Consider the following 26,300-nt stretch of genomic DNA (forward strand, 5'->3'; position numbering starts at 1 on the left):
TAACCCGGCTGCTTTGCACAGCCCTGCCCGGCAATCTAAATTATGCTGAATTAGTTACCTTTTGTGGGCGCCTGGAGATCTTCCCCAGATTCTCAGCCTGAAAATATGACTTGCAGCTGGGTTTCCTGCAAGCCCAACCTCCTACAAGCCCAGGCTCCTAATTTTTTTCAGCTACCTGCCTGCTTCATTCATGCTGAGCCCCAGAAACTATGCAAAAAGGCATCAATTCCGTTTGACTAAAGCATGTTTCCTGGCACTGTTATTAGTGTCCCTATAATTTTTTTGCATCGCTGCAAATTGTATCAAGGCCACCTGGGCTGTAGGGTGAGTGGATCCTCCCCTCCAGCATGGATTATGCTGTAGGGATGCTCTGGGTACTGCACCTGCCTCCTCTGGCTGTATTTTGCCTCTCTGGTTCTCATCTGTGCTTGAAGGCTTCTGAGGAAGGGGTCTTGAGCTCCAGGAGCACTGCTTTCCCACTCCTGTGGACAAGCAACTCTGCCACAAGTCAATGGGATTTACTTGGATCCTCCAGATATACAGTCTAACCCAAGGAATTTAGACTATTATTCACCTCCTGATCATGTAATTATCAGACAAACTTTTGACGCAGGCTTGAATGCAGGAGTGCTGGGAAGGGACTGGCTATTCCAGCCACCTTAAACCCTTCCCAAACTGGAAAAGCAGCTGGCACAAAGGCCACAAATGTTGAGGCTTTTCTTCCTGAAGTGCTTTGTCAGGGGCCTCTGAAGTGACGTTTCAATTTATACCACATCAGACTCTGAGACTGATGAGTCCTGCTTTATTTATTATTTTTTTTTAAATTCCAAAGAGGGGGTTTCTGAATGGAGGAAGTCAGGGAACAAACGATCTTGGTGTGAAACTGCATAGACCTGCCCTGTGGAGAACCTGGGCATCTTCACTGGCGAGTTGGTGTCTAGGATTGTTCTGATAGTAAGAATTAAATGAATTCTTCTCACTTCTACTAGGAAATCCAGCATACTTTCCTGCTCTTGCATGAAGGAGCTGAGTATGAGCTGGTACTCATGTCACAACAGAGCCAGGGATAGGGAGGAAGCTTGGAAGAGCTATGAATTTTGGGAGAGAGAGGAGTTCCAAGTAGCCTGGCAAGGCCACAGCTGGTCTTTCCCAAAGAACAAGTTACCTCTGGTAGGCTGAGGCTGGTTGAGGTCATCTGCTGGAAGAGAGGACACTGAGCGGATAGGTGGGCAAGGGCAGTCTCCGCATCAGTCAGTGGAACATATTCGAAGGAGATGGTGCCCATCGTTGGTGGTAGCCAAGGCTCTTCCTCCAAGAGATCTTCAGCAAAGTTCAATGAAGGCGGTTGTGAGTTAAAAGCAATCATCTGCCAACAGAGGAGAGACTTGGGGAGTTTTAGTCACAAAGAAGTCTTTGCCAAAAGGTGTCACAGCCTGTCTGTGGTCCAAAGGCAGTGGAGGGCTGTGAGTGCAGGTGCTGGGAGGCTCCCCAAGCCCTCACCACTGAGGTCTCCAGCTGGGTGGTAAACACTGATAGACTCAGCCAAGTTTGGCTGATTACACTTAGTCAAACCTGTCTGAAACTGGACTCACCAGTAGACTGAGCCAAGCCTGGCTGATAAATCTTAACTGAGACTGAGGCCAGCAACTGTTGGGATGCCTCCATCTTTGATAGTACACTGCTCCAAACCCAGTTTTGGATTGGTATGGTTCCTCTGGCTTCAGAGGAGCAATGCAAATTTACATGAGGGCTCCGTTTGGTAAACGGGACATATTTGACCTTTCTGCTGCTATTTACTAGTTGTTCCACCGAAGGTCTGATGTTCTCCCTGAGAAAGACAGTTCAATAGTTTTTGTCTAGATGCTTATCGTGGGTATATTTGTGTAAATTCAGATTATCTCTGATGATGTCACCATCAGGCAAGTACTCTTCTAAATTTTGCTGGCCCACTTGTAGACTTCAAGGCACTTGAAGCAACTGTGCTGGAAAAGGATAGCAAATGAGAGGGAATAATTCAGAACCGTGTTATTACATAAAAAAAGTGGCATAGCTGGAAGATGTCCTCAATCATCTGTTGGTATCAACTTCTAAAAGCAACTTAACAGAGGTGCCTGCTTGCTCTTCATGTGCTGAATCCCAGGAACAGTGTTTTAATGGGGAGTATGACTAGCGTGAAATTAAAGTTCACTCACAGTGTTGCAATAGAGACGTTACTATACGATGCCTTGAGGCACCCGCCTATTGGATGATCTTACAGCGATGCATTCTGGCAGCATTCCATCGGGTTTAACTTCAGACATTTTGACATATCTAATATATTTTCCACTGTAACTTAACCCTGTGCCACTGTAGGCTATATAGACTTATCTATAGGCAATTTGAGGAGCTGGAAGTTTGCCAGTCCTGGGCAAACCCTGATATCTATAGGGGCGGTGTATCAATGTGCCCCTAAACTGGGTCCTAACAAACCCCTGCAGGCTGCATCGTGATACAGCCCTAAACCACATCGAAATTTTATGTGAGTTTCCTGCCTGGATGAGAGTCTAGGTTTTATGCAGCTAAAGCCAAGATATTTGCAGAGTGGAATGTTTTATTCTGGCCTTTCCCTAAGCAATCTACTTGCTAGAGCAGAGAGGATTGCATTCATCGTGATGTCTCATTCCATTCTCTATTATAACAGTGGTTCTTACAATTGGCTTTTCTTTTTGGTGCTTAGGAAACAGGGTTAATTTATTGACGTAGAGAAAATTGCTACAAGCAGAAACTTTTCCTTCTGGCACGCCTCCGGCAGAGATGGTCTGAACAAATGCAAGATGCGGATCACTTGCACTTTGCTCGTGCTGCCCAGGCTTTCTGTTTTTAGCTCTGGCAGAAGCTCCCTCTGCATATTCAGAATGCCATCCCAACAGCTGCGGCTCTCTTGGTGGCCACATAAGCACCTCTGGTCCTCAAGTTTGCAGGTTTCTATGCTCGTAAGAGAGGACATTTAAAAATCATATTGCCTGTGCTCTGCCAGAAATGCTCTACTTGCCTTCCTTCTTTGTACCTCCTATCAGCATTTAGTGACTTGTATGGGTGGGAAGAGGTATGGCATCTGGTGTGAAACCTGTTTTCTGGCTGGAGAGCAAACATAGGTGCTTAAGATAGAGCACAATTGTCAGTATAATTAACTCTTGGAAGGATAGTGGAAAAGATTCTTATACAAAGCAGCTGAATTGGACCCCAGCTATATAACAGCCTCTCTTGTCAAACTCAAACCAGTATCTTGGGAGCTGCTGCCCCTGTGTCAGGTCTGGATGCAAACTGCGCATCTTGGAAAGGCAGATGGGCGAGTGGTTGTGTTTCCAGTCCCTCAAGTCACTGGCTGCAATGGTTTAATCTCTGGCATGGTGGGAGCAGGTCCCCTGTCCCTAGGCTGGACAGACGTGTCCCGGCGCTCTGCCTTGCTGCTGGCTGGCCAGGTTGTCTTAGGGCATCACCTTCCCTGCCAGGGCAGCCGGGACCTGCTCACCTGGGGATGCTTGGCTCCTCGTGGTGGCCGAGGAACGCTCCTGAGGAGGTGAGAAGGTGGCTCTCAACAGCAGGAAATGTTGGGTTGTGAGCTTCGGCAGTGCCTTCAGTTGAGGAGCTGGATGAGAGCAGGCTGGGTTTCGGTCAGGGTTTTACATATGCAGCTGATAATATGTGTCCTAAACAGCAGATGGGCTTTTAGAGAAAGAGCTCAGTCCGTTCTCCTCGGGACTGTTGGGTTTATGAGCCTCCTGTCTGAGGAGCTAAAGGTAACTAATTAAGCTAAGGCTAAAAGTAACTTCAGCCTTAAACTAAGTGTCTGTCTCTGTTTTTATCCTGCTCTTTGCTTCTAGAAGGTCGTTATTTCTAATTTCATGGGGCATTGAAGATTCTGTCAGCAAGGATTTGCTTGTTCCTAAACTGCCACAGGAGACCCCCGGCATCTGAAGGATTTTTATGCATGCCAGGTATAAATTTATCAAGTAATTTTTCTTTCTATGCTATTATTTGGTTTCCTGTGCTTGCCGGCCAGTGCCCAGCAAACAGCAGATGGCACCAGCACTCTGCGCCTCTTCAGGCAAACCCCAAATGCCTTCAGCAGAACATCTTGCAACTCGTGAAGGAGCAGGGAAAATACTACTGAGCATTCAAGCTGTAAAATTAAGGCTGTAGCAGAGGTGTGGGGTTTTTTTCTTCTTCTTGTTTGTTTGTTTGGGGTTTTTTATAAATTCTTTTTTAATATCAAAGTCTCTGGCGTCAGCCTGCAGTTCCCAAACCTGCACTTGCACGTGTCCTGGCTGAGCTGTCAGTGTGCAGCGATCGTTGCTGTCCCCCTAATCACAATTCACATGGGGGAAGGTTTTGTGTTTAATTCCAAATCGCGTGGCTAAATCTAACAGAACAAGCGTGCAGGTAAAGACTAAGATTGGGCTCCTTTCAGAAAGCTCTATAGCATAGGCCGAGTAAACGTTGCCCGTGCTGCCAAGAGGGAGAGCAGAGCCCTTGGGTGTCCTTCTCGTGAAGCTCTGGGGGTTCGGAGGAAAGCTGAGAAGTTTCAAGGCTTCACTGGTGGCAGTTTCATGCTTTTTTTATCTTTGCTAATCACTAAAACGTTATGAATTAGTACAAGTGCCTAGCAAACTACTTCATAGGCTGTAATTCCTCCTGTAATTCTCCTTCCCATCTTGGGTGCCTTACTGCAGGAATTTGTAGCCAAACAAACAAACAAATGCGATTTCTGCTTGGTGGCTGCCGGGTAGGACAGAGCTCCTCATTGCACAGGGGCTGGGACAGACCAGCTTGGGGGAACCCCAGGGAGGGACGAGCTGCTTTGTCATCTCCCATGGCCAGGACCGTGTGTGGGTGTGTGATGGTGATGATTGGGAATTTCAGCCCCTATTTCAACCTGGCCTACAGCCCATCCTTCTGGGCGACTTGGTTTTGAATGTGATTGTGGCACCAACTTTTACATCACCGCAACCCTGTGTTCAGCAAACCCCTCATCCCCACCTGCTGTAAATGGGATTGCTTCTTAATTATTTGTGTGGCTTGGAGGTGGTGGAAACAGAGAGAAAATTTGGGAGACATTCTGTTAGAAAGATGTAAGCTATGATTACATGAGCAAGCAGAAGAAACTGTAGTTAAAGACCTCACCAAGTCATGACTGCCATGACGTGCCTTTAGTTTTCTGGCAGCTCAAACCATATAGATGGTTCCTTGTGTCTGTCCTGTATTTTAGGAGGATTCTCATCCCTGCTTATTTCCTCTGTTTAAGTGGCATTAGGCTGATGCACAGAGTCTGTTAGTTTGCTTCATCATCGCCAATTTGCTTTGTTTACGTGCTGTCCATGTGTTGTAGAAAATAATAAACATACATTAAAAAGTAATGATGCTCTTTAAAATATGTTGATGTTATTTTTTAAATGTTGTATGTAAAATTAAAATGGGGAAAAAAAACCAGGGTCGGTCTTGGGTTTTTCACTTGGCAAAGATACGAGCTGTGGCTCAAAGATATCCTTTGTGTAAGTGCCACAGACAAATACTGGGATTATTTTGGGGGAACATCCTTCCTGTCAGTCATTTCTTTGCCACGGCTGTAGCCTAACAGGATTTGATATCATGTTATGTTTTGCTGCACATATTAGCATGCGTCATATTAACAGTCAGTATCATAATGCAATAAGATCTTGATATTGAGAGTCTCAATTTAATTCGGTTGCGGATGAGTGGAAAATCTTTTGTTGATTTAAAAATGAGAGATTTAATTTAGCTCCAAGCCTCCTGGTGGGATAGACTAATAGAAACATGTGCACATGAAAAATAAGACTGTGAGTTCTGATGTATTAATTTATTGGTGTCTAAGCAAAGAATTAGGCAATTTTTATTTTGCATAGAGCAGCTATGTGAAGTAACTCTGTATCTGGAGAGAACGGATCCGGATCCTGCAACACTGGTGTAAATTAACCATGCAGAATTGTCTTCGGTTCATACGTGAAGCAGGAGCGATGCAGGCTGTTTGATTCATTAGTGCACAGCTGGTCAGCTTAGTGCTCCATTGACACCGGTTTGGGGTGGAGAACAACTCCAAAAGCCGTGGTTTGCACTCAGCAAGTCGCTGCCTGTTGCTGTGTGCTGAAAATAGCCAGTTTTCCGTCTGCTGGAGTGTCTGGTACCACCTTGGCATCCCGACTCCCTTGCATCATTCAGTGTGTGGAGGAGAAGGAAAGGGAGAGGCGTTGGGGTGAAGGCTGTTCCTCGCTTCAGCCCAGCTGAGCGGGGAGGAGAACAGGGACCCTTTCCTCCCTGGCTTAGATGTGTAGCTGATGTGCGGGAGCGCCAGTGTCCTCTGGGACAGGGTTGTACCGGTGGTGCAGTGTGATACCCAAGTCCACCCGGCACAGAGCAGCGTTGCTTTCTGTGCAAACTCAGTTGGGGGGACTGTGAGCTGGTGGAAAGCTCTGATTTTGGTTCCCATTCTGACCTTCATAAGCTGATTGCATCTCCTTGCACGCTGCTTTCTGCCTGCCAGACACAGCGAAGCATTTGGAACAGGGAAAAAAACAAACCTTGAGGGTTTTCACCCCTTTCACACCAGTTTCTTTTCTGAGGCTGTTTTTTTGGGTCTTGCAACAGTCAGGGTTTGAACCTGCTGATTATTTCAGCATCCTTTGTCTTACTAAGTAGTTAGAGAGCTCTGGGCTGGCTGTGGGGAGGGAGGGCGAGCGCTTCCAGATAACGTGGACGCTGACAGCTTGGTTTGGGTAATTGTTTCCTTTGAATCGCTTACTGAGGAAGGGTTCACGAAAAAAACAGCGCTGCTGCTTCAAGAGCTAATGGGAACTTAAATCTTTACAATGGTGATGCATGCCTTTTCTGTTAAGATTATTGCCAGTAGCTCTGCAATCGGGGGAGCCAAAGGCTCACTGAAAGCGCAATTAGACTGACACTTGCGAAGATGGCACGGCATAATTTCCTAGTACAGTACAGATAATTTGGTGTATTTTCTCTCCAGAACGTGATGCATGAGCCTTAGCTAACGTGTAAGAGCAGGTTGCTGCTGTCAGGAGCTGTTGCTACCTAGGGAAACACGGGGAAGAAATCTGCTGTTGTTGCTTTCCAGCTCCTCGGGCACTTGTGTATGCATTGCACTCCAACACTCGGTGTCCCTGCTGAGAATGTGGGTCTGCCTCATGCTAAGAAGTTCTCAGTTCTTCGCCTAAGAAGCACCAGTACTGGCCTTTCTCCATTGCAGAGCCCAGACATGAAATTAAACATTCCAGAGGTATAGCAAGGGAAGGGACTTGAAAACAAAGTCGGGAGATGGAAGATAGAAGGAAAGGACAGAAGAAATCACATTCATTAATTGGGGTGATGTTGAATTGCTCTTCTTCGCTTGTCTCTTGGTTACAGGAGAGTGCAAAAACTCTTAGCATAGCTCTTATTCGCTATTTAATAAGCATATTGGTATGTACATATGCTTTACCTTGGGCAAGCTTACGGAACTAGTAGTAAAAGATTTTAAGTTGTTGGGTCAAATCTGCCCAATCTGGCAGTGAGTAAAGGTGCTGTGGTTCTTGGCCTGGCTTCGTAGCCGGTCACTGCCTCTCCCTGTCTTTGTCAAAGAAACAGACACTATCTAAGTTTCTGCTCCGTCTTTCCACCTATCTCTCATTCTGACTTCAAGTTTGTGACCTTCCCCAGGGCTTTGCTCCTGAACTATGTAAGTACCTGAGATGCAGATGCTGTGGGCTGCTGCCTCGCACGGAGGCAGGGATTGCTCCTCCCGTAGGCTGTGGGCATCGTCCTGGATCCAAGAGGGGCAGTTCTGAGTGTGTGGGGCAAGGAGAGTGTTTGCAGCAGCACAGGGCAAAGGAGATTGATCTTCAGAGGGATTTGAGTGCTCAAGTCCATTAGAGTTTCCTGGGGAATATCAGCTCAGATTCATGCTGGCATACTTCAGAAATCTTTTAAAATTAAGTACCAAAAATCAATGCATCGCAAGACTCCCAGCATGTAATTCTGAGCCCATTAGGAGATTTGTGCTAATTCTGAAAATAATCTTTCTTTTTTAAATATTACTTTGAAAGTATTTTAAACTTGTATATCTGGCAGAAGGAGAAAAATTAGACTAAAGGAAAGATTACATTGTGTTACTTTAATTGTGATGGATTGAATAATTTGCTGAAGGAAAATATCCACAAAGCCTATCTAAGTGCAGAAGCTAAAATGAAAATTGGTCTCAACTGTTCCACTCCCTGTGATAAATATATATTTATGTAATGCATTCCTTCCCATATCTTGATAACACTGTGTGCACGCAGTGCATGAATTAATTCCACCGAGAACTGCAGTGAGATTATCTCAGAGCCTGTGTAAGCACGAGGAATCAACATTTACTCTCGGGTCCCGTATGTATTCATTAGTACTTTTATGAGTTTAAGGCTGCATAAGGAAGAGGAGAAACATCCCTGACTGCATTGCACTAATGTCTGGTGTGATTCAGGGTCTAAAAAGCTATCACGTGGCTATTGCCAGTGCTTGCTTCCCCTGTCAATGCCGCAGGGCAGAAAGTGGAGGTTTTGGGGCTCATGGGATTTTGTGACAGCTTGAAATTAGGCATTGGATTTCTCTTCAAGAGAGGCAATTCTTAGGAAGCAACTTTGGGTGGTTTTCCAGCTGCTGTGCACTGGGCAAAACCTCTCTTGGGAGGAAATTTTGGTCTAAGAGCTTCCTGTGCAGGCAATTTGGAGAGCAAAACCAAACCTGGCATTGAGACTGGAAAGAATTCACTGATCACTACAAGATTATCTCATCCTGGGTGTGTGGGAAGATGACTTGGGAGCCCCAGATCTCGAGTAGGGACAAACCTATAGAGTCATATTCTGTCCTGGTTTAATCACTGTGCAGGACTGGATGAAAAGCAGTGCAATGAAAAGCCTGGGTTTGTAGATATAGCATGAAATGTCTTGTTGAAGAATAGTTTATGTGCCCCATGCCTGGAGGCATTCAAGGCCAGGTTAGATGGGCCTTGGGCAGCCTGATCCAGTGGCATGTCCCTGCCCATGGCAGGGGGGTTGGAACTGGATGATCTTTAAGGTCTCTTCCAACCCAAACTATTCTATGATTCGACAATTTGTGTGATGTGTAGACAGTGCCTTAATCCATCCTTCTCTTGTCACCACCAGTTAATTGTAATTGTTAACTGCAGGTTCAGTAATGGTGTCCTGCACATCGTAAATTATGGCATTTCACTAAAGGAAAAATCACTCTGTTTGCAGAAACGCTGCGATGGTCCAGTCCTTGGTGTAAGTGAATACCCCGTGGTGCTCTGTAATGAGCGCAGTGGGTGAAAGTGGGAGGGCTGTAACAACTCATATGACAACAGTGCCCCTAATTCAGGGTCCTCTCTCTTCCCTGGGGCATTAATGTTGCATCTTGGAATCTGTAAGAGACTGAAGGAATGGAGTCTAAAACCTGCCCCAAGAATCATACATGCAAAGATTCAGGAGCAGATTTTGCTTTTAATTAAAGCTGCAAATGGAACCTATGGAGCTACTGAGACCATGAAAACAAAGCTACAAAATAGGTTTTAAAATCCGTGTGCTGTGGTAATAAAGCTGTTAGTATTTGAGGCAGGTATTGGCTGTTAACTGACCCTCTCTGATCCTTTCTTGGTTAATGAAAATAGCTGTTGGATGAAAATGCAAAGATTTTGAGTTGGCAAAATTTGTGTTTGCACCACTAATCACTTGAAAAATCAGTCTCTAGAACTTCACTTGTTAGGAGCCGCTGATTAGCTGCTCTCTATGCCTTTTCCCTTTCAATAAAACCCCCGAGTCGAACCACAGAAGGACTATAATTAAGGAGCGCTTTTTTTCCCTTTCCCTGTGACATTCTGGCAAATGTTAGCCAGCAGGTAGCCTGGCATAAAGAGGACAGAAATGCCTTCGCGCTGTTTGCATAAGCCCAGGCTTCACTTGTGCAGAAGGGAGATAGGTGCTTAGCTCCTTTCTGCACCTCCCCTGGGAAACGCAGAGTGGGACTGCAGTCATGCTGGATTCAGCCACGCTCTCCGTCCCTTGCTCAGCAATCCTGGTCTCTCTTCCTATGTCAGTAAGCAAATTGTACCTTGAAGGTGATAACAAGAGCCACAGCAGACCCTGTTTCCTTCCTTCTCAATGGCCCCAGGTTTGATCATGATGATGATGACAACCCAAAGATCTTTTGACCTGGGTTAATATCGTGTGCTCCTGTGTTTTACCCTGGAGAATAATGGCTTGAATGGGAAAGAATAATTCTGAAGGCTGGAGAGATTGCATTAAAATCATAAAGATTCATACTTCTCTTAAATATCTTCCCTATTCCATGGTGTTTAATACAATTTGACTAGCAAGGTCCAAAAGGGGTCAGGGAACAAAGCTAAGAGCATTGTTTTTTCTCTAGCTGATGCCTTTTGGTTTCTAAATGGCCACATATAGGCCGTCTGGCACTAAGAAGGTTTTTAGTATGAAAAATTAATTAGATACAATCTAAGCATGATACCGCCTTGATTTTCTGCAGTGCAAAAAAAATAGTTTGCTCCTATAAAACACCAGCAGGAAACATGCCAATAAAACAACAGCTCCTCTTAAAAACTGTATTGATTTGGATCTCTTTTAATAAGGTGAACAATACGCCGAGCTAAAGGTATGCCTTGTGCAGGTAGTTACTGTGTTATCTAAGGTGCCCAACCCAGCCTGTGCCTCAGGTGTGACCAATACGACCTGCTGCCTTGGCCAAACAGCAATGGCTAATAGTGACAGATTGTGCAATAATAGTTTTACGATGGGGACAGTTATTAGGGACTGAAGCAATTCCATCAAGCCCTGTGACTGAGTTGGAACTTTAACCTTGGTCTACAGAGATAAAAAGAGAAAATATCAATACAATAAAGGAGCGGGATGGGGAAAGGATTTTGGTTATTTTTTTTTCTTTTTTTTTTTCCAAAACTGAACAAAGAAAAAAAAAGATTTTCATAAATTCAAGCTCTGCATATTTACATGGAGGCCAGCAGGAGAAAAATATGTGGAAATTGTCGATTCATGAGCAGAATGGTGAGCATGACAGTGGAACTTGGCAGACAGCTCAGGCAGTTCACGCATGAAGCTCCACAGGTTTGAGTTCTCTCAAGGTTTTGTTTAATTGCAGCTGTATAAATTCATTGGTAATATGGTGTCCGGATGTTTTCACTATAGTTTCTATTACTGTCAGTGTAAGGTGTGGTAAATTGGCAGACTGAGAGCTCTGGGTTGCTCGGGAAGAAGAGTTGATGCGGTGGTTATGCAGGAAGCGTTGCAGGCTCTCCCAGTTCTGTGCGGGAAGGGACTGCTGCTCCTCCCAGGACCTGACCCAGCACCTGCTGCTGCTTCGTGACAGCCAAAGCAGAAGGTGTAGACCTGGGCAGGATTCTGAACTGAGTTTGTCTCGACCTTTCATGACATTTAAAATGAGGCTGTTGTTCTGCAAATGTCTATTCTTTATGATATTCAACAAGTTCATATTTCAGAAGTGATTGAAAGTAGTTTCCTGGAAAAAATCATCTATCACATTGGAAATACACTGATTTCTCTGAGAAGGTTCCTGACAGTTTTTAACAAGGGTGCTACTGTACCTGTATCTTCTGACAGTTTGGGGAGTAATGTATTTTAATTTTTTTCACTTCTTTTTTCTCTAGAGGACCTGAAGATGTTTGACCAGATGTGGATATAGTCTATGTAACGAAGCATGACAAATGGCTTTAGTCTGGCCATGAGCTCCACATCAGATCAATTGTCATCTGGCTTGGGAAACTGGCATCACCTCAATTACCAAAGTGTACGTATCCCTTTGGGCACTGCAGTATAGCTGCTGAGCGCTTTGAGCCTTCTCCTGATGCAGAACATCTCTGAAGAGTTCCCCTCTTCACTCTTCACTCCCGTGTCCTTCACAGCGGCTCGCTGACCAGTCCCGACACAAGGCAGACACCAATCAATAGCGTATTTTTAAATGTTAGTGAGATGGAACTTCAGGGAGCCTTCACGTTAATGTCATTTGGCGCTTATGTGGAGTAAAGAGCAGACAAAGAAAAGCAGTGCTGAGTTTGGCTCCAAGAGAACGATATGAACATGGGCCCTGTGACTGTTTAACTGCCAGGAGGGTGGTTGGGGGATGGTGGGAGCAGAACTGGCCAGTCCTTGGGAAGTCTGTTTGTGCTGCAGGAGTGGCACCTTGTGCTGGTGGTGCATGTCAGGTAAACGGTGGAATGAGCTTTTCAAGAAGTGGAAGACTCATTTAATTACCTAGGGTATAAGTTTGCTTTCTTTCCAGCTGGATAAACAATGTCAGATTCCATGCACATTCCAGTCCAGGCATATGGGTTTGTGAGAAGAGCAGGAGAGAAAGCAATGAAGGAAAAAGTGGGTCTAAGGAATCAGGTGTGAAAGAGCAAAGTGTGTGAACTTGTATTATGGAGGGACTGAAGGGTGCATGGCACAATGCGGGTTTGTCGACCAGCAAAAAAAGGTCGATGGCGTGATCAGCAGGCATCCTGGCAGGATCAAAGCCTTATTTTTAGATCTGTCCATTTCGATTCCAGTGTTTGAAGCTAAAAATGGCACAGGCATAGCAGGAGCACCATATGGTGAGCACGGTCCTCTCCAAGATGGGGCTGGAAGTGGGGGCCAGGCTCTGTGCTCTGTTCAGGGGATCTCATTTCAATGCTGAGCATCTGGTTTGCCGTCACATCAAGGCTTCAGCTTTTAGAGTAAATACAGTACTAATCTGATTGTGTTAAAGGTGGCATGCGAGTAATACCTGCCTGGGGACCAGTTTGATCGCTCTTAAGGTTAAACAAATAAAGTCAGTATAAAAGGTTGACACATATTGATGAAGATCAGATTTGACAAGCTCCTCCAGACATATTTAACGTAAGATGCAGGTGGCAGCAATCTGCAGGATCTTTGGGTTCTGGTCATCTAAGGCAGTTCTGCTGGTCTCTTTTTCTATATCGAACAATGTACTCAAACATTAACTTCCAAACTCGTCAGGATCCCACAAATGAAGTGGTCAGCAAGCTTATTTCTACTGACTTCAGCTCTGGCTGGGTCTGTTGGATGAAAAAGAATGAAAAAATAAAAATATCACTTTTTGCCTTGCACGTCTGCCCAGACCTGCCATGCTCCTGCCTGCTTCGGCAGCAGCTCCACATGGCACCTGCTCACTGCTGCCTTCCCAACAGCCGCCTCCGTGCTGCTGGCTGGAGTGACCTCCACCAGTGGATTTTGATTTTTCTGAGAAAATTAAGGTCCTGCAACATCAACTGGGATGGAAGGAAAGAGATGAATCCTTCAAGGTGGTGAAATACTGAACTGGAGCCTGCACTAAGCTTCCCATGGAGATCATTGGTGGTTAAGCGACGCCCCGTGGCAGGAACGTGGGCACTGCTGGCCACACACCCACGCGCAGCTCCTCCATGGCCTGCTCTCCCAGGAGCAGTTTTCTGTTGAAGTTTTAATGAGGTAAATTTATGATTACGCTTGACAAAAAGGATTACATCTTTATGAGCATGAGAGGTTAGAGTAGACGATCTCAAGAGGTCCCTTCTCATCCTCAATGATTCTGTCATTCTGTACGCTTTTAAAGCCTTCCTAATTAGCAGTTGATGTTTTTCTGAGCTTTTACAAGAATACAAGCAGCAGCTATTATTTCTTGCAGCAGATGTTCTCTGACTCTTGATTACAATAATTGAACTGTTCAGAATCTTTGTTTGTAATTTGGTTTTGCTTATAACTTGCTGTTGTTCTTCTCAAATGGTTTTTGCACATCTGTCGCAGATCTCTTTCATGCAAAACCATACTGAAAGTACTTTCTCTTAACACTAGTCCCATGCACACTTTTAACACAGCTTTGGGTACTCCTAGAATCTTAGTGCACTTTATTTTCCTTTTGGAAAAAGGCAAGGACTGAAAGCTGTGTAACCAAACCTACTCAGCTCAGTAAATTGATTAGTCAGAAAAGTAAATGATAATAATGAAAAGAAAGTTAGTTTTCTCTTGAAATATTTGATTTGTCCTGTGTTTGAATGGATAAGGATGTGAGGTTGAACAGGATGCTCAGGCTCACGGGATTGTTGAGGTTTTCTTGCATAATGCCCTCAGTATCTCCCTGCCTGGGCTGTTTGTGTGACGAGGGTGAGAAGAAAGAAACTTTTTGTTATTGTTCATCAAAGGCTTCCAGCATGCATGCCTTTTTTTTTTTTTTTTCCCAAAAAAGTTTAGTGTCAGAGCTCGGGGTTCCTGGAACATCAAGCAGTAATTATCTCCCTGTGTCTGATGACCTTTCAGTCAACTCAGATTTTGCTTTTGGATGCAATACTAATTCTGCGGCCAATTTTTAAAGGAATCTCAACTTCATCTTTAATTAGAAGCCAGCAATTTTTTCTTCCCAGTCAGTCACAGGGCTTTAGTTACTGCAGGTTTTGATTAAGTGCAGTATGTCCATGGTTTTGTACACCTAAACACAGGCAAAAGGTTTAGCTGGTTTTAGCTGATGAAGAGCACTTTAAAACACAGCTCTATCCTCATACGCCTTAGGTTTTGGGGTTTCTGCCTGACAAGTGTGGGGTCTGACATGAGTTGGCAGGAGGTTCTGCGGTGCTGCGGATGCCCCTGGAGATTGCGCTCTTCGGATGGTGTTTACGGTCACTAGCCTGGATGGCCACATTCGAAACCACTGGAGTGTGACATTTTCCACAGTTCTGCTCTGCTCTGGCCTGAGTGCCATGACCCAGAGCTTCCCTCCGACAAAGAGCTGCAGACAGACGGTGCCTGCGGGGATCGCCCTGTCGAGAGCCAATTTCAGGAGAAAGCCTAGGCTGTTTTACGTGCATATTTGGTGGTGGTAGAAATGAATGATCCAGGTCCTGAGGAGGAGATCTTTAAGTCTGATGTCTAACCAGAGCAGGATTGCATGGTGCATTTGCTGTAAGTAAGAACTTGACCTGCTCACGCTGTTAGGAAGCTCTGTGAATAAAAAGCTGGAAGCAATAAGACACGTAAAGCCATTTGTTATGCAAAAATGTAAATGTGTGCTGGATAGGATATCATGTCATGCTGACAGCCATGCTAAGGTGACTGATAAAGCTGTTCTTTACAAACGGTGGAATATTAGGCCTGGAAACCTCAAAAGAGAGTATTTGCTGACCAATTATCCTCCCAATGTATGTTCTGCGGGTGCAATGAATTCCTTCTGACCTTCACTTTGGAGTTCCTCCAAAGAGAATAAATTTACAGCCACACAGTGAGGATGTAAAGTGTCCATCCTACAGCAAAGCCCCAGGTGCAATGTACTCTCAGAGCAGACCACACTCTTGGGCTCCTTCATGCTCTTTGCTCTAAGACCTAAGTCTTACACGAGGAGACTTGAGGTCCATTGATAATATCTTAAATACTTGATGACCTTGTGTTCCTGCAAGGAGAACCCATATTTCTTACCTTTCCAGACACAGCTGCAGTGTATATGTGGATTTCCCTCCTGTGCAAGTTAAATACGAAATAGTTCCTGTCCGGTGCCTTTTTATCTTTAAGGAAAAGTCCTATATGATGCTCAAATAGATGTTTCTTCCTCTGAAAGCTCAGATAGTTGCCACAATGTATTGAGAAATACACAAATGTGTATTTTCAGGCTGTTACAATCGACTCTAAAGTTTGTAAAGGGTATCTTTATTTTCTTGCAGAATCTTCCTGAGTCTCTTCTGGGGTCTGAGCTCCTGTGAGCGTTCAGCGTGGCTCTGTCCTACTCCATTAAGCTCGGTTCTTTCACTGCCACTTCAGGGTCAAACTACTTCCCCAAAATCCAGGCTGTTTGGCATTCATTTCTGCAGCTGAAGAGAGCTCCTTTAGGAGTGGAATCCATCCGAGAGGCAACAGGAATGGGTGAGGACTGCAAGTCAATGGTTGCTGTTTAGGTCCTGCAGAGTTACTTAAAAAAAGGAGGGGATGGCACTTAGATAATTTTGTTGATGAAAATTCTAGAAGAATGGGTCAGACCATTACAGTTGGCTCTGGAGAGATGTAAGAGAGTATGAGGACTGTTCTGGGATCTAATGTGGATTAAATGGCTTCCGTTGGCCATTACTTGAGAAAATATGGGAATATAATCAGACTGTGGTCATAGGGTGGTTTTTAGCAGTGGTAATGGCAAATCAGTGGCAGATCCTGAGGTGTCATCCATGCAGAAATTAAAACACAGACTCCTCTGACACAACTATACCATCCAATGATTTTAGCCCTAAAAGCGGTAATTTTATTGCTTGTTAATGCACAAATCTGTTGGCCTGTATTAAGGACCAGAGAGAGAGATTTGAATGTGCTGGGGAATGGTGGGTGTCGCCTAGGAGTCTGTGGATGTGGATGCTGTGGAGCACTCCCTGCAGAAGTTGTGCCTGGGAAATCTGTGCTGCTCCGAGCCTCCTCCAGGATTGCAGTTCCGGCTTCATTAAGTAAGAACTGCTGAAGTCTCCAACCTAAAAAAGGAGCAGCAAGAGGGTACAAGTGACTCTCTTTAAAAGGACCCCAAACTTTGAGAGCTGCTTCTGACTCTAGTAGCCGTTCTTGGTTGGAAGAACTAATTCTTGTAGCTATTATAGCCCTGTCATCTACATGAATTAACAAGTTCTCCTCACGGAGTATGAGGGTGAAGTGAATTCTGCACAGGGAACAGCTCCACACAGGTGTCACTTCCATCACATTATGTAAATAGGCTGTGAGTAATAGAAAAGGTGATGAAATGAAATAAAAGACGTCAGTCAATGCATTTGCATGGAAACCACACTATATGCCAAAGGAACCTTGCTCAAAAATGAGTGATAGCAGACAAGATAATTCTAAGGTTGTCATTGTGGAACATTTTAAAGCATCTTATTAGAACAGAATTGAAAGGACAGTGCTGGTTTATGTTTATGAGGTCTGTGAAGTTCCACTAAGCACATCTGCAGTCCATCTGACCCTTCATTGTAAGGTTAATCAAAGCTTTGATATAGATTTTCTTTCCTCTTGGAGTACTATTCAAAACAACAAGGAAGAAAAATATTTACGTGATGAAATAAACTCAATGTATATCTAATAGCCTGGTTTATCATCCATGTACTGCGATGGGCCTGGGCGAAGTGGGGCATCAGGTGAAAATTAAAAGAAGGTATATGAATATGAAGGATGATTTTTCTCCTGAAAGCCAAATCCTATTTTATTTCCATTAAATAACATCCAGAGCTGCAAGTGAGGAGATGACTCTATTGTGTTGGCTGCTGTGTAACTTATAAACCAGCCCCTACCCGGCACAATCTGTGCACGGGAAACAGGAGGAAGGAATTGGGAGAGGAGGTGCTGGCCTTACATAGGTTGTGATAGTTTGTGAGTCCCAAGAGAATATTTTGGTTAAAAGACCTCTCTGTCAGTGATGATGGTTTGTTGCCTTCTTTTTACTGTTTTCACTCTGTCCCATAGGTCATTTCAACCTGGAAAAAGTGTTATGAATCTTTCAGAATGCCATTCATGCCTATGGGAATGCAAAGGTTTTCGTGCAATTACAACAAAATTGAAATTGAATTGACTCCTCCCAGTTTTATGATTCTTTCCTTCTCTAGCTCGTTTTGTAATAAGTCCTTCTCTCTTCTGGAAACAGTGAATATCTAATCCTTCACTAACGTCTATGTAATAAGTGAACATGTGAAATGCTAAACCAGTTTTCAGAAGTATTTGTGTGAGCACTGTACCATCAAGATTAGAGGCAGTAAAATTTACCAGCTGGGCAACTTAACAGTTTTATACAGGGTAATATTTATTTTGCAGTAAGCTGCAGGAATCAAAGTATTAAAATAACACACAGCAATGGCACCACTTTTGTCCATGTACATAACTACATTTAAGAATCAATTGAGCTTTCTGTTCAATGGAATAATTTTCATAATTAATGCCATTTTCCAAGTATCTAACTCTAGTGATTTGTGCTTATAGTTAAACCAATCAACAATTAAATACAAATACATGTAAAGATATGTTAGTTTACAAAGATGTTTATATATATATATTGGTCTGGTCTATCTGACTGAACCACTTGAACAAAGCTCTGATGCACCTTTTTTTAGCAGTGATTTTTTTTTAAGACTTTATTTTCACATTTGAACAGCATTCTGGAGTTCAGGTTCTCCCTCTAGCTTTCTGTAATTAATTACGTGTTTCTACTTCCCCGAGGAAACAGTCTTCCACCTACTGCATCAAGTGACAACAGTCTGGTGAGCAAGGCTGTTTTGTCTACTTGCTATACCGATAAAATAAGAGAAACTAAAGTTAGCAGCATTACCTAACACAGGGCAACATCAGTCAGTTTAATATTATGACTTAAGCAAGGTTTAAATATTGCACATTGCACAGTTACACAGTTACATACATCACCATCACACACCGTGTTGGAGTCCATGATGCTTCTGATTTTAAAATAAATAACTTCTCTCTATTCCTTTTCTTATCAGAGTCAATTCAGTCTTATTGACTTGGCTGGAAATTAGATACCAGTCTGCATATAAAGCCAGTGGATATAATGAGAGCAGCTTGAAGAGCGACGTCGTCAAGGCAGTGATGATACTCTGATCAGTTAGCAATGATTTCTAAAAGTGCAGCATTAAGAAAAGAGATACTTGATAACTGAATGTTCAGCACAGAATTGGAGCATCAGCACTTGAGTCAAGGGAGAAAGTGCAAGGAAGAAATGACTAGAAGAAATCAAGGCACAGTTATTATATTCATATTTGATTCTGAAGCAGTCTCGCTGCTCAGAGAGCTTCCACCTGGTAACGAAGAACCCTCTTAAGCCAAGATTCAGACTGGAAAAATTGATTGCTTAACTCTGATCAGGATATCAGGAGTAGACAATTGGTGTTATAAAAAGCAATTGCAACCTTTTTTCTTTTCGGCTGTTCACTGCCATAGAAATGTACTGCCCGAGGACTTTAAGGGAGAGACAGTGAAGGGAGGTCATCCGTCACAGTCACTGGCCTTCTCATTAAGATCATGAGAGTTCCTGCCAGCCCTCTGAACACCTAATTTGGAGTAGCATTTGTTTTGTGGCTGTGTTTAATCACTCTGGGCCTGATGCTGAAAACACCTCTGCTGTAAAGCTAAGCACACTTGGGCACGCCTGTGGGATGGGAATTCTGGTATGGGAGCTACTCAGGACAAGTTCACACATGGGAATCTCAGCTGGGCCTAAATACTGCCCGAGATGTTTTCAGTGAGAACTGAGAGTAATCAGAATGATTGTGTCTGATAATCTAGAGTACATCGTGAATGTTGTGCTTGTAAATTGCTCTGACCTGGCCTCTGCAGCTGTAAACAGTGTGCTTAAACAGGAGGAGGATGGTGGTAGAGATTTGTGTTCCAAACTCAGAGAAATCCAGCTGAGAACCCAGCCTCTAGCAGGTATACCACTGTAACTTGTTAAAGTGCTCTATTCAGTGAAGGATTTTCTGACAATGTTGGATGGTTTTCTCTACGGGTACTGGAATCTCCAAGAAAAGTGAAAATCAGAGTTCCTCTGAGTTAATCAAGTTAAATGGCACTAATCACTTTATTACCCTGAATTCTCACTGGTGGAACAGAGAACAAGCTCCACCACTTCCCGTTCACCAAAGCATTCACCAGCCACTCTGATTACACATTATATGTCACAGGTATCGTTGGCTATAAGTTACTGCTTTCTATTTGGTTAAATGCCTGTTGTGCTGATCAAGGGGGTGGTTTGTATCAGCAATAAAGGGAGCCTAGTGACTGGGGGTTGGAGTTAATGGAAATAATTAATACTAATGTACTCTCAACAGTCTGACCATTAGCCTTTATTAGGTATTTAGCTGTATCCTGTTTTTCCTCCTGTGATGCTCAGGGTAGGTGTTCAAGTTGTGGTTATTTATGCACTCTACATGCATTATATTTGATCTAATTAGAAAAAAATACTAAACTATGCCAAAACTAATCCATATCTGTCACTCAAGTACTTGATTACCATGTCACTAATTCTGCCATCCTTACTCCTGTGAGTGGTGCTGCCCTTATGCCTTCAACGGAATCTGGCCCCAATAGATTTCCGCGAGATCTTTTTGTTCAGTGTGAATCAGAAAGCACATAACAACCCAGCACACTCGCAAGAGCTCGTGAGGATTGTTTCATGGAGCTCCTCTGGTGAGTAGAGTAATGCAGACAGTTTGGCCTAATGCTCTCCAGCAGTGGAGCAAGAGAACTATGACCTGATGGAATCCTTTCAGAGCTGTGTGCCTACAGAAAATGAAGGTCCCTATTCAAGCGAATTTTATAGCCTTAAGGTAAGTTTCAACATAGGTGAGTCATCAAGAACCTGATTGTAGTCTGAACGTTAATTCTCTTTTCTTAATGTGTTTTAGTCTGGGGGAAGATGCATTCAATATTATACCTCTGAGCTTCTCCTGTGCTGCATTACAGAAGAAACTATTTGCAAACATGGTACATCAGAAATGACTACATTCACCTCAAGTGTGGCCTCTTGCTAGTGCAGAAATGTGGAGAAAGTGATTTCTGAAATTAAAACACAGATGTAATTTTCTACTCAAAGAGAAACCTATAATCTGGATAAGTAGCTAAAAAAAAATTTACTTTGATTTAATAGTGTGCTTGTTTGATAATGGAGGTTCCAAAAGGTCTGTTTTAAGGACCAGTGATGATAATAACAGAGAAAGCAATGATCTCTGCTAGTGGTTTGGAGTTGAATACAATAATTTTAGGAGAAACGATAAGTATGTATTCTATCTTGAACAGCCACAGTCTGAGAGGAATTTGCAGAATATCAAACGAGGCCTCTATTAGTGCCTAAAAAAAAAAAAGCCTTGTCCCTCGTTAAAATACAATTTCAAGGTTGAACTGGTACTAAACCAAAGCAAACCGCGTGTTGGAGCTAAAAGGAAGATGGTAGAGGCTTAGGATAACTTGAGGGGCCCTCCTTACAGTGTGAATTGCCTATAAAGTGTTGTGCAGATTAACCAGGTGGCTGAGGTGTGAACGGTGGAGGGCTGGAATATTGAAAGGCCAGAAAACAGTTTGTGAAAAGGCTGATGAAGTTAGGAATGCCATAGGAGTCATGGTTTACTTGGATGAAGCCAGGTGTTTAGGAAGAAAAACTACATCAGTGGCTGAAGTGGAACTATTTTGATTGGTGTTAAGGTAATATTCCAGTGAGTTGGAAATCGTGTATTAAAAAAGTAAGATGTTAATACTGCTTATCAATCTTTATCACCTTTACAAGTGGTTTATTAGCATTAATACCATAATAATGCACCTTTTTTTTAGAGGATGCCTATGGGATGATAATCCTGGTTTTGTTGAACTAAACGGCAAAGGCTTCCTCTAAACTCAGCAGTAACACAACCAAGACCTACAGAGAGATGTCATCTGCAACAAATTACAAAATATTGGTGAATCCTGTTGGATTATTTTAAGTATCTACAGGGGGATTATTTAATTTCAGAGACCCCTTAGATGCATCAGTCTGCAGATTTGAAAGGGCAATGTTTTCATATTCCTCTTGTGATGCTGAGCATCTGCAGTTGTGAACTAATACTATCAAATCCTTCTGAAAATTTTTGTTGAGAAATCCATAAAAGATAGGATTGATACATGTTGAGATCATGGCCACAAGGTGGCATATTGTAAAGGCTAGATTATGATTACAGCTCATTAGTGCCTCATAGTTCCAGTCAAAAACAACGTTGAATATATTGAGAGGCAACCAGCAAGCTGCAAAAGTCACAACGATTGATATCAACATCATATTAATCCTTTTGTTTTCACTCATTCTGCTCTCATTCTCCCTCATCCTATCTATTTTACCATGTCTCCTTCGAAGACATACAAATATCCTGAGATAGCAGATAAAAATAAACCCCAGCGGGAAGCAGTACTGGAAAACCAGCAGACTAGTGGTAAAAATCAGTCGTTCTGTAATGGATGGCCATGTTTCGATGCAAGCAACCTTGTTCTTGTAGAAATCATTATGGAAAGACAGATGTTTGAAGGGTTCATCTGTTAATTGGTGAAATATTAAGAAAGGAATGGATATTATGAGGGAAAATACCCAGATGAAAAGAATTCCCCAGTAAGCATGTGAAATACTAGGCTTCCAGCCACGTGGGTTCACAATTAGCTGGTATCTCTCAATGGCAATCAATACGAGCGAGAAAATGGAGACTGTGACAGACAGACTTTGTATGCAAGAACTTATTTTACACATAGCTTCCCCAAATATCCAGTAGTCCATTAAGGTATACGCAACTGTGACAGGAATACACATGATACAAATCAAGACATCTGATAAAGAGAGGTTGGCAATCAAAATGTTCGTAACATTTTGAGCTTCTTTCCTTCTCTTTATTATTATAATCAGGCAAAGATTTCCAAAAAGCCCCACTATTGTAACTAATGTGTAGGCTGTAATAAGCAAAAATTCTGCAAAGAAGGAAGGTTGGCATGCGTCAAAGTTCAAAAACTGAGAATAGCTAATGTTTGAGATAGTTTGATTAGACAGAATCTCACTGAGATGTGGAACGGCTTTATCCATCATGAAGTCTCTGGCAACCTATGGAAAGGAAAACAGTATTATTTAGAATATACTTTGTATGGAGCTTTCTGAGGTCATGATTACAATGAGTCTGTCTTTGTAGTCGGTGTCCTTGAAGTTCTGAGCAAATCTAATGTAATAATTATGGCACTGAGAAATCCAGATGGGAGAAGCCACTGGTTGGGTATTAATGGTTCTTTGTGTGTGTGTGTATATCTATCTATCTATCTATCTATCTATGAAGGTCGAGGCTCCTTTTCTGAAGTTCTATACTGACAGTGTTACAGAACTGTAACCTGTTGTGATGTATAAGAAACAACAGCGATATCTCTGTTCAAAATTATATGACCATTTTCATGCAAATCCTCCTTTACCAACAGTGGATAAACTTTTCTTTTTGAAATAAAATACTTTAAGTTTTCTCTCAGCCAAAGATTTAGCAAGGTTTAAAGAATTTCAATAAGGATAATTTGTTCCTTTTTTATTATCAGAAAAATGAAGAATGGGGTCCTGCCATCATATTGCTAGCTTAGACATCACACTTAGATTTTCTCTAGAAGGACAAAGCAGTGTGAGCTAATACACCAAATCCTTCTGAGGTGTGCTTGAGCTTAAATGATATTCAACACCTCTATGAATGACGTCTTTAAGGGAGCCTCCAGTTCTGCTTGTGTATTAGAGACAGCATGTCCTTTTTCCTCAATCTGAGAAAAATGCAAACCAAACAAACATCACATCATAGTTATACATACAATATTGCCACGTTGGTAGTTGTCAGAAGTTGTCTCATTTCCCTATACACCATTTGCTGCTGTACAAGATTGACAAATAATAACCCCAATTTTTCTGTGGTTGAATACAGCATGTACTCAAGAGACACAGAGGTGATTCTTCTTACAGTTCTAACTTAAACGGTTGTCAGACAAAAATCTGATATTAGTATAGCTTTGTTGTTATAAAATTAATATTAATGGGAAGAATTATGTTCAGTAAAGTATCTTGATGGGCTTGAATTTATCATTGAGTTGAATTTAATCTTAAACCAAAGGCTCATCAGCTTTCTGACCAGAATAAGGCTATATTTCCAGTCTGGGAAAGGAAAAGAGAAGAATGTAAGAGTTTCTTTAAAAGATGGATAAATATGTTCTACATATATACCTTTCAAAACTCAACTCACCTTACTTCCTTTTTGAAGTAGGAATTACTGAAAGACTAGCTGGAAGGAGGTCGTTCTTCACCCCAAGTAATAAATACCATGGTGTTGGGAGCCTGTGGGAAAAGGAGGATGAAGAAGCAGTAGAAACTTAAAGAGGATGCACAAAAAGAAGGGATAGGTGGACATTTTATTATTGACTATAAATAATCTGTTTATATGCACAAGATCTGTCAACATTTTAATAGAAATTGTTGCCATTATTTAGTCACAAAGGAATAAAAAATGTTTGGTTGATTGCATTAGGTCAAACACCAAACCCAGGGTTAAACTGGGGACTATGATTCTGCAACTGTTTGCCCCCAGGCATCTAAAGAATATTCCAACTAGAGTTATATCCTCAACTGCTTTATCGTGATACTTCTGCATGTTAGTGTGTGTCCTTCAAATTAAGCTTCTGGAAAAAAACCAAACGCCAACCATCTTTGGAGCATCTCTTACCACTCTCATCCTGATTAAAATATACATTTCAACTAGTGTGCTGGAGTGAGAAGTGGCTGTAGATTTATGTGATTAGATGTGGTGCTGATACTCCAAATACGACCTAATTTGTGGTCAGGGGCTAACGTTAAGCACCATAGTCTCCCAAAGTAATATAGCTGGCTCAGTTACAGCAATATGGAAAGAATGGCATAGAAACCTTTCAGTCATGCTGCAAAAGCTGTTGAAGTCTGGTGGCCCAGATTGCCTTTGTAGTCCCTTACAGGTGTCCCTACTCCAGCAGAGCAAGAACAAGAGCTGTGGACCCTACTGTGCGTGCATGGGCTTGGAAAAACTCTTCTCCTGATACGTCCCAGAGAAAGGGAAGGCATTCAAAAAGCTAGCACAGTCAGACCCTGCAGAAACCGATGATGTGGCGGGGCAGCAGCACCTTCAGGCAACATCTTTCCTGGAATGCACTGTAACTACTTCTCCCTGAAGCAGCACTAATTGCCTGGCTGGATTTATCACATAGAAGGATGCATGTGCTGGAAGGACAAGAGGCCAACCAGTGCCAAATGTTGCCCTGATGAGCTTTACTGCCAGCTTAGATGTGTAAGGGTCTACAGCCTGGCTACTTTATCGCAAGAGAGATCTTTCTTTTTGCGCCGTATGTGGTATTCGCCTGACTCACACAGATCTGAGCCCTGCCCTTGAAGAAAGAGACCAGGTATTAGCAGGGGGTCTGGCTTGGAAGCAAGATACCTTCAAAGACAAGCTATGCTCTTCCCTGCTTTTTATGTGAGAAGGAGAAGCTGTGGGGACTCAAAGGACAGGAGGCTGAGCCAGGTTTGTAATATTTTATGCACTATTTGCTATGCTTGCTTATTTATCCATGGTTGCACAACACAGTTTGATAGCAAGTGCTGAATGTGATCTCCCAAGAATTCAGTGTGGGTCATAGGGCTTCTTTGGCACTTTCTACCATTAAGGAAAATTCTCTGTCTTGACCGTCTGATCAATTCACTGACTATGTTAGCTTTAGGCACACTGATCATCTGCATTGTCCTTTTTTTCAGGAATAACATTAATTTCTTTTCACTATTTGGCTTGTACTGTGAGTTCAAAAGTGTAGTTTTTAGCACATGTCATTCTGCAAGGCATTTTAAACATTTCCTTGGCAATAAAACAATTACACCTGTCTTGTTTAAACATCTGGAGTACTCGTAGCATTAGGAAAATAAGTTATGCTAGTACTTGCTGCAGCTTGTTCAACTATATTTTGATACATGCTGGCATTTTTTAAGCTAATAACTATTAGCAGAATCAGCATCCTTGAACTGCAACTACGGCTGATGTCAGAATTGGATTGAAGTGTTTAAAAAGAGAACTAATTATTTCAATCCCCAATCCATGCATTTTGAAAAAGATTCTCTACTACAGTGAGAGTTTAACACCGCAAGAAATGAAAACCCACTTAGCCTAGTTGTTTCATTCCTCTAGATGCAGAAACATTATTGAAATGTACATAAGCAGCAGAAAGTTAAAAGCATAGTCTAAAATAAAATTATTTTAAAAAGGCTTTTTTTCCTAAGTATTTTCTTACCTATGTTACAGATGCACAGTCCCATCTCTTCAAAGTGACCAGTAAATGTTTCAGTTGCAAACATCGTCTGGTTTTTCATTCCCAAAGTATTGCACAGGTAAAACTTCCCATTCAGTTTTAAATACAGGATGTGCAGAATACAAGAATCCTTAAAAAATATATTTCAGTAACTTTTGCCACAGTTTCATGTATTTTCTGATGTCTTGCCTGGTGAAAAATTCAAGTCAAATCCACACTGCCTTTAACAATTTTTCTGTTCCCTTTTTGAGTTAATTACAAAACCAGCAAACGCATCTCCTTAGTGTATAAAAGAATCCAAAGCAAAGCCATCTGCTGCTAAAGTGATAATTGAACTCTCCTTTCTTCTCTTTCTGAAACAAACCACAGTTCCATCATTCCCAA

At 42.5% G+C, this 26,300-nt stretch overlaps 1 protein-coding gene across 1 annotated transcript; it reads right to left on the minus strand.

Moving 5' to 3' along the window:
* Positions 1–17,863: 17,863 nt before the first annotated feature.
* Positions 17,864–26,037, minus strand: LOC104059823 (neuropeptide Y receptor type 6). Its single transcript, XM_054080011.1, has 3 exons — positions 25,899–26,037; positions 23,837–23,928; positions 17,864–22,677 (listed from the first exon to the last, which is right to left on the minus strand). The coding sequence occupies exon 3, from the start codon at positions 22,660–22,662 to the stop codon at positions 21,538–21,540; it is 1,125 nt and encodes a 374-aa protein (XP_053935986.1). The 5' UTR covers positions 22,663–22,677; positions 23,837–23,928; positions 25,899–26,037; the 3' UTR covers positions 17,864–21,537.
* Positions 26,038–26,300: the final 263 nt, after the last annotated feature.

Source organism: Cuculus canorus, chromosome 14, assembly GCF_017976375.1.
Source record: "Cuculus canorus isolate bCucCan1 chromosome 14, bCucCan1.pri, whole genome shotgun sequence".
In the NCBI taxonomy this organism is placed as follows: domain Eukaryota; kingdom Metazoa; phylum Chordata; class Aves; order Cuculiformes; family Cuculidae; genus Cuculus; species Cuculus canorus.

Bases quoted from the DNA above. Each gene is read 5' to 3' on its own strand.
- LOC104059823 (XM_054080011.1), bottom strand. From the start codon at position 22,662: ATGATGGATAAAGCCGTTCCACATCTCAGTGAGATTCTGTCTAATCAA.